A 9043-nucleotide genomic window follows, 5' to 3' on the forward strand; every position below is an offset into this window, starting at 1 on the left:
CCAAAAGCTATTTGAAGTAACTTATGGATTATAATTTTTTGTTTAAAATAAAAGCTAGACACTATAATTGTTGAATACAAATTATTCTTTTCTCGAGGTATTTCATAAAACTTAAAAGCTAAAAGCATTTAAAAACTATCAAAAGCTTCGTGATAGACCCACCCTAAAGAAGTGAATAATCATATATTTTAAGTCATGCTTTCCAACATAGACATATACTATATTATCCATAACACCCCCCCCCCCCCCCCCCCCCCCCTACAAACACACACACATGTGTAATAACTTGGTATTAACACTCATGATCTCCAAACATTGCACGTTCTATGGGACACTCTTGTTTAATAAAGAGTCAAACATTTTAGAGATTATGATAGTCGTTTTAGGTAATAGATGATCAAATTAAAACCCTTTGTTACTAAAGAAATATCGATGAATTAAAATTCACTACCCTTTATACCTATTATCCAAAAATGATATCAGTTTTAATAAGCTTAACTTGGATAATACTCTCATAAATATCAATGAACGTACTACAAAATATTAACCATCCTTACTTATTAACACATTTTTAAAGGCCATAACTTTCTTGTAAGTTTGCAATAGATATAGTCCATTGAGTTTCTAAAATTCAGAAAACGGTTATGAACTTTAATTAGAACAAATACTTGTTTATGCTCACATATATTGTACTTTGTGTGTTGTTTATAACTAGTTGCTTTGTACTTAGTAGCAATGTACTTAATAACATTGTACTTTTATTAGCAATTTTAATAATAGCATTGCATTTTGAACTCAATCGATTGGGTTGAAAAATCATTTTGAACTGAATCGATTGGGTTGAAAAATCAATTGAATTTTAATAGCATAGCAATGTACTTAATAACAATAATAACCTTGCATTTTAATAGCATTGTACTTTAGTTTGTGTGAAAAAATCAATCTACTTTTTTGAATACGGATCGATTGGGAAGAAACACGATGGCAAATACTTACCACGCCAACAACCATGTATGATGTCATGTCACCTTGGACAATCATTTTGTCATTCAATCTATTTTATTTTAGTTTTTTGTGATGGCCAATACTACTTTATTATCTCTTATTATTATTATTATTATTATTATTATTATTATTATTATTATTTACTTTAAAACTAAAATAGTTAAACTTTTGTGCGATTTTGCGTTTTTCCCTTTGTAATTCACTAATTTGATAGTATGTTGTTGCCCTCATTTATACGAGAAAAAAGAGCGACAGCGGCAGACTTCTGCAACTTGCGTCGTCTTCATAAAAGAAGTAGCCTACAGAGCACCGAGGAAAGATAGCCATGGGTGTGATAAGCAAAGCTGGTGATTTGACGTTTAAGGCTTTCACTTTGGGTCTCGGCGTCGCCACGATTTATCTCGGCGGCTCATTTTCCTTCAACGTTTACCGGGGTCTCGCTTGGCACAACGCGCAATCGGTAAAACCCTAATATTTGCTTTCCGTTAATTTACTTCCCTTCGATTTAGAATCTAAGATGATAGCCACTTCTAATCTGATTTGGTAGGGTTTAAATATCGTAGGATCCATGAATACAGCTCCATAAGAAAATTTCATGAAACCTAAATTAGCCATGGTTGGATAAATTGAGGCGTTAATGGTTTAAAAATATGATAAGAACACCATGAAATGTACTACGCAATAGCTGAAATCGCTGATTAGATTAAGGGCATAGTTTTGCATTCCAACGTATTTGGTTCCATGATTCTCACATGGATTTGTGTAGAAAAGTTCATTAACCAGTGAATTTGATTGAAATAGAAGCAACAAGCCTTAGATACAACTTACAGGAAATAGATATTGATCATTGATGAAGTACTTTTTATGGCATCCTAAGTTTCTTCATGACTTTTTTCAGTCTCTTCAGAAATATAGAGAACATGATGATTTATCATGGATATAGTCTTCTTGCTCTCATTGAAAGATTTCAAGCTTTTATATTTGTATATGTGAATCAAAAAGATTAACGACTTGTTGAAATTCATCTTTCTCAAAATTCATTGTGTTTTCATATTTGTTTTCCTGTATGCATATACATATCAACAACTTTTTATGCACAAATTTTTTTTTATTTACATGTTTCACTTGTCTTTTTGCTGCAGAAAATCGAGAATGTTGTGATCCCTGATCAGAAGTCATGATCAAATTATATGGTTAAGTTGTTAAGCTTCAGTAACTTCAAGCATTCGTCTTATATATTCACAAAGAAAATCAAGTACTCATGTTAAAAGCTTTCATAGCTTGAAATGAACTCAATATGTCATTTGTCCTGTTTATTTTTATTTTTTTTAGGACTTGAGATATTTTTCTAGGTTTTGAACATTTATGGCTGCTTGTTTTGAACAGCAACACAAATACTAAACAAATGCAGTTATAATAATAATAATAATAATAATAATTTGAGTTTGTATACTTGTCATGTTAATGCAGTCTGTTGTGTTTTGACAAATGAATTCGTTTAATAATTTGGTAACGAAAGAGTTTTAACAGTTATCTGTATTTTGGCAATGATTTAGTTCAAGTCCACAACTAGTTAATACACTGATATTACTTAGATGATGGCATAGAAGGAGTGCAATGTGTTAAGATTTAGTTGTGAGTTCTAGTGTCCGATCATAGGAACAATTTTTAATGAGGTTGTGGTAAAAGTGAAATGAAATCGGATAAATGGATTAGTATTTTATTAGTCGATATTTGAAGAAATTGATTCTCTTTAATTTGAATCCATGTTTGAAAGGAGAGATGTGTGACTTATTTCTTATGCATGTGTGTAAGTGTGTTTGTTTATGAAGCGATGTAGTAGTTTCATAAACCCCACTAGTGGAGATCAATGGAGTAGGGAAAATATTGGTTACCCACTAACATTTTCAGTGAGAATCTATTGATGTCAATTTATATTAAGATCTATCATTTTTCAGCGAGTAGGGAAAATGCATATCCATAGAAGGGAAAATGAATATCCATAGAACCTCGTCATTTTGAGTTCAACCTAGAAAACCAACTAGTGTTGTAGAAACTAAGATTTTACCCGCTACACGTTGCACTCTTTCAGTAGCAAATAGAAACTTCAGAGGAACTAAGTAGTCAAATCACAAAAATTAGAGACCAAAATCATGCATAAAACCTTAAGAAGATGTAAGCTGCCAAAAAATAAAAATCAGGGAATAAATCCATATCAAGCAAAATGCTTAAAAGTAAGCACGTAAATAAATAGGCAAACTCAAATCACAAATTTTTTTTTTGAAAAAGTAATAAAAAGTCAAGTTAGGGGGTAAAAGCATCATTTTAAAAAGTGTAAGAAAGAAAATGTCATTTTTCAAAATAAAAGGGTGGAATATGTACATAAATTCAATTCTTCTGAGAAAAAAAAAAGTAGAAAGGAGGAAAAGAAAAGAAAGTGAGCTCCGACTTTAAGGAGTAAATGGTTTGGGATAATTTGTGTATTTATCCTTAATTTATTTTTTTAATTTGGAAGGTCCATAATATTTGTTTTTATTATGCATTTGATCCATACTGTTTGTTTTTGTTATACGTTTGGTCTATATCTTAATTAAAAAGATTATTATTTAAATTGGAAAAAATGATAGAGTAGGTAAGGTAAGATGAAGAGGGTGAGACTGGAGATGTGTTTATTTAAATAAATCAAAAAACAAAATAGTTTTTTTAGGTAAGATAGGGACCAAACGTGTAAGAAAAACAAATAGTATGAACATTTCGAGTTAAAAAAATAAGTTAGGGATCAAACGCGCAAATTAACCTAAACCATAGGGACTATTCATGTAATTTACTCATTTAGAAGATATATAATGATCGGAACACTTGTAGCGTTTTTTTTAGTGAAAAATTATTCATTTTAAAAAAATATAGGGGATTTGAATAAGGTCCTAAAGAAAGATGGTCGATCTAAATGAAAGTATTAAAGCGGAAAATCTATACGATGGAAATTATATATACAACATTTAATATGATTCTTTTCAAGTACGAAATTTATACAAAACAAACGACAGGGCACTATAGTCATTGCCTAAGGAAGGGTTGCTTATAAATTATAATACAGTTGGTCTTATTTATAATATTATAATATAAGGTAATTTACATGCTAAATAATTTCTAAAACAATTGCAGGTCAACCTTAAGTTGTTGAGGGCTAACCTTCATGGTAATAATAAATCAGAAATATTGATATAAATGGATAACAAACTATCTAAAATATTTTAAAATTCCATTGAACTATAAATTTTTATAGAAGGTAACAAACTTTTATTTTTGTTTTTAAAAAACCATTGTAACAGAAAGAAACTATTATTCCATGTTACAATGCCTATCAAACAATCCGATATTAGTTTGGATGTTTCTAAAGACCCTCGAATGCATGACCATCTTTAGGTTTTACTTGTTAACAATTCAATTATCACAAGGGTTTTGTTGATTCTTGAATCACTATCCATATCTCTTACAATAACACTAACAATAGTAGTTTAACACTAAAATTAAAATTAACAGTAATAATGAAGTAAAATCACCATAACAGTAACTTATAGGATGAGATGATTTTTGTGGAAAAAAAACCCTCGCTAAAGGTGCATTAAAAACAAAAGAAAAGTTCAAGGGTCTTTATGTAGTTCATATTTAAAACACTTTCGACAGTTTGTTACTGTTTATATCATTATCCAATCCGTAAACTTTATCATAACAGTTCTTTTACACCCATATAACGTTAAGCACGTGACCGGTATAAGTTTCGAGAAATCAGGACGATGAATTCAGCTTTATTAAAAATAACACTTTCCTAAACACGGAAAGAATAGAAATAGAAATACAAATACAAATACGAAGAAAACCAAGAAAAACGAGTGAGATATGTTTTTCATCAACATACAAAACATACAACTGAATTCAAATCTTTATAATAATATTCTTCACCATATCCATAACCAGAGAGAACATGGCAAGACTCAAGACTCAAGAGGCTTCTTTCTATATTTACATACAAATGATATTATATATAATATAATCATACTCCAACACACAAAACCTCAGACTTCCCATGCCGGACCTCAGCCAACGGATTCTTGATTAACCCCTGACGTCGGAAATGGAATCCCCTATTCTCCTGATTGCAGGAATCAAGATACCTGACTCTACCATTTGAATCATGGATTTCTGTTTTCTTCCATAGCTTAGAGGCCAAATATTGTGCACCAGGTAATCTGCAGCACACAGTTTTTGTATGCTCCGGATTTGGATTGGATAACCTTCCAGTTGACCTTGCCAAGTCAAACGAGATCTCCTCCAGGGTTGACTCCAGCCCATGCACACGCCTCTCCAGAGACACCATCCCACTCTCTGATCTCCCCATAAATTTCTACATTTTTTCATAAATTATTATTATTATTATTATTATTATTATTATTATTATTATTATAATATGATATGTATGTCGGCAGGATTTTTACTTTCCAACAATTTGGTGGGAAGGTAACACTTGGTTTTCAAAAGCCCCACACAAACAGACAATCTAAATGATTTTTTAGATGTTTAATTGCTCTTAAAACTCTACTCTTTTTTTTCTGTTACTGTGTAAGTGAGTGGCCCATGCTGTCTTAATCACAGTATAAATAATTTTACAACAATATCTCACAAGCCAACAGTTATGGTTAATTAGTGGATGATTACCTGGAGGAGATCAACCAGATTGGACTGCTGGGTTTCGATTTGAACAAGTTGATTGCGAATCAAAGATAATTCTTCACCATCTTTGTGGCTGTTGTTGATGTCTTCGGTTACATTGCTCCCTACAACTGTGGAGCTTAACCTTGCATTCTGATATTCGGATTCATGTGTTTCTTCATTGAAGAGGGATTGTTTTGTTTCTGGTTTTGCAAATCTGTTAGGATCCTCAGAGACTGGAGTTGCAGCTGTAATGGATAGTTTTGGATTGTTGGGCTTCTTGCGATCCAGCTTCCGAAACATTGCTGGACCTGTTTTCTTGGTGGTGTTCTCCAATGAAACTCGTCTTGATGTAGTGGTAGTGGAAGAGCCACCTTTGGGTACACTTCTTTTACTGGCTGTTTGAGGAGTTCTTGCTGGATATCTTCCATCACTTGCAACTTCAGCTCCTGGATCACACATTATGTGAGCAAGATAAGCAATCAAGAATTCAAGAATCAAAAGTAATGGGAACTGAGAAGATATTGCTGATTAAATCTTTAAATGGAAAGTATGCGAGCTCCTAAAATCCCAAAAAGGACAAAAAAACAAACCATAAGTAGAATGTGATATGTGGTTACGTAGCTATATATGATTTAGAACTGAAGAAATTAAAGAAATAAATAACACGAATTGATTAGAATATACGATCTAGATACCTTTAGAAGAAGCTTGTGATTCCGGCGGTGTTAATACCTCCTCCGGCAAATCGGGAATTGCCTTCCAAGCTTCTATCATCTGAGTCATCGTTTCCCTTACACTCTTCACCTACATTATGTGAATACATTAAGTATTAGATCAGGATGATCGGAGACGATTTTGACTTTAATAAATACAAATGTACCTTATCGAACTTCTTAGCTTCAAAGGTCTTCAAGCACGGAGTCTTGTATTCCGGTAACAAATCCGTTTCAACCACAGCCAATTTCTCTAGAGCCTCCGCTGCCGCTTTCCGAGCACTCCAGTCCTCACTTTTCGCAACGAATTCTACCAAAACATTGACTAAATTCCTCACAATTACCGGACTCGATGCTGCACCGACTCCGATCACACTCGCTAACAACGTCAACAAAGCGGATTTAGCCTTAAAACTATCGCACTTCAACAGTTTCTCAATCCTCGGTAGCATCCTCCTCAAGTAAACCGGCTCCGGATCTGGCGCGCCATCAACAGCCGATGCTAAACACAGAGCTACGCCGATCTGAGAGTTCAACTCCTGTTCCGTAACCAAAGCGTCAACCAAAGGCTTAGCAACCGACGTAAACGGAGGTTTAGTAACGTGGGAGGCAATGGAGCCTGTGGCAGCGACGCAAGCGGAGCGAACGGCGGTATCAGGATCACGGAGGCGTCGTATTACGGCGGAAAGGAGTTTTGACAAATGAGAAGACAACGCATCTCCGTGCGCTTCTGATAATGTAGAGATTAAGCGAACGCACTGTTTCCGGACGGGAGATTTGTCTGATGAGTCGGTGGCGGAGATGGATGATAGGAACGGAGAGATCGAATCATGATTTAGGGTTTTAGCAATCGATTCGAGTTCCGTGGCGGCGGCGGAGTGTGTATCGCGGTCAGATAGTTTGTTGAGGCATGTGAGCACTCGGTGCTTAAATTCGCGTGCGGAAGATTGGTTGTTCGAAGAGGGTTTCGCTTGTGCCATTGTCAAATGTTGTGGAGATTTTAACACTTGTTACGGTGTAGGAGGTGGTGGTGTGTCGGGATTTTCCGGCACCATCGCCGGGGATAGACGGTGGTGGTAGGGCGGTGTTTGGCTTCTGACACGCTTTATCCAAGCACTCTATTCTTTTATAAAGAGGGAAAAGCTTTAATACGACAATATGTCAGGGTAGAGAAAACCATAGTGGTATCTTGCCGTTATTTTTCGGTTTGTTCTGATCTAATGAAAACCCCAAACGCTGTCGTTTAAAGAAAATACCGAAGTTATATAAATGATCCGTATAGTTTACAAAAAGTCATAAATTTAGTCCCTAACTCAATTTTATATAGTTTGTGTGTGACCCATATAAACGACTTTCATATCCTCGTAATATACTTTTTGTTTAATAATAATTATATTAATATTAAATTACAAAACCCACCCTATCATGTGTCTCTATTTTCTTCACAACCACCGATTTCAAAAATATGAAACCATTGCGAAGACCGATCTTATCCTTGTGACACTCATTAGAATATTGGTACTGTTCATGTTTTGATGTTTATTTCAGGTAATTTGTAGCGGAGCGGGAATTTGAAGATATGTAAACGCATGGTGGAACAGAATTAGAGCATATTTGGAGCTTAACGGAAGTTAAAAACACATAAGAAGCTAGAGAATGGAAAGGAATCAACTTTAGAATGAAGTTCATTCATCAAAGATATTTGATGCAACTTTTGGTCATTTTATAGAGTTGGAATCCTCGAAGCCCGAACATGGTTCGTGTCTCCCTTAACACGGGTTGTGGCTCACCCTTGATTTAACATCCGATTTTGGGTGTTTCTTTATTTGGAAATTCAAACATTAATTGATAAAGAGAAGGTCTTGAGCCTTATGTGATGAAGTTCTAAACCTAAATGGGGAAAATTGGGCTAAGAGAATAAGGCTTCAGACTAAAAATATTAGTTTTGGGTTGGAAGTAATTTGGGCCTTGTTAGAACAGGCCCTTCGCGACGTAAAAGTTGGTGCAGCCCAAACCCATGAACTTAGGGTCTTATCCCGAATTTAAAGGTGTCATCTCTGTATTTTGGCCAATTATAGCCCTCATCACATTAGAGAGCCTCTTTAGTGTAAACCCTATCCTCCATATTGTTTCTCCTCAACTTCTTTGTAGCACCCAGTTCCTGGTATGTATTTCATTCAAGTAATTTTCACAATTTGGACTGAGACTCGGCGAGTTGATGGCACAACTCGTCGAGTAGTAGTGACTTAGACCCGGGGGTTAAGTGGCGGACTCATTGAGTCGGTGGCATGACTCGACGAGTAGACTCTGGCTAGACAAAACCCTAATCCAAGGGTTTGCACCCTATTTAAATGTCTTATTCAGCCTCCCTCGTCCCTTATGCTCTCAAAAGCCCCCTCACATTAAACCCTAATCGTCTTTGGTGAAGCTCTAAGGCCTCTTTGGTGGATTTTGGTGGTTTGTGATCACAATAAGGAAGGAAAAGCTTGAAGAGCCAAGAGGAAATCAGAAGATCCCAAGTTTATGCTACATCTACAGTTCTTTGATGGTATAAAGTTTATACCTTGCTCATTCATGTTCTAGATCCCTTTTTGGAGTGAATTAGGGATTTA

General features: G+C 34.9%; 1 protein-coding gene across 1 annotated transcript; it reads right to left on the bottom strand.

Annotated features, from left to right (window-relative positions):
• Window positions 1–4881: 4881 nt before the first annotated feature.
• LOC145042442 (TORTIFOLIA1-like protein 3) lies at window positions 4882–7602 on the bottom strand. Its single transcript, XM_078990861.1, has 4 exons — window positions 6599–7602; window positions 6414–6522; window positions 5722–6164; window positions 4882–5410 (listed from the first exon to the last, which is right to left on the bottom strand). The coding sequence occupies exons 1-4, from the start codon at window positions 7409–7411 to the stop codon at window positions 5060–5062; spliced, it is 1716 nt and encodes a 571-aa protein (XP_078846987.1). The 5' UTR covers window positions 7412–7602; the 3' UTR covers window positions 4882–5059.
• Between the last annotated feature and the right edge of the window lie 1441 nt (window positions 7603–9043).

Source organism: Lactuca saligna, chromosome 4 (genome assembly GCF_052625555.1).
Source record: "Lactuca saligna cultivar CGN05327 chromosome 4, ASM5262555v1, whole genome shotgun sequence".
NCBI lineage: Eukaryota > Viridiplantae > Streptophyta > Magnoliopsida > Asterales > Asteraceae > Lactuca > Lactuca saligna.

Coding starts and splice junctions, on each gene's coding strand:
- LOC145042442 (XM_078990861.1), bottom strand. CDS start 7,411: ATGGCACAAGCGAAACCCTCTTCGAACAACCAATCTTCCGCACGCGAA. Junction 6,165..6,413: donor ATCACAAGCTTCTTCTAAAG/GTATCTAGATCG, acceptor TGTGTGATCCAG/GAGCTGAAGTTGCAAGTGAT. Junction 5,411..5,721: donor ATCTGGTTGATCTCCTCCAG/GTAATCATCCAC, acceptor GAAAAAATGTAG/AAATTTATGGGGAGATCAGA.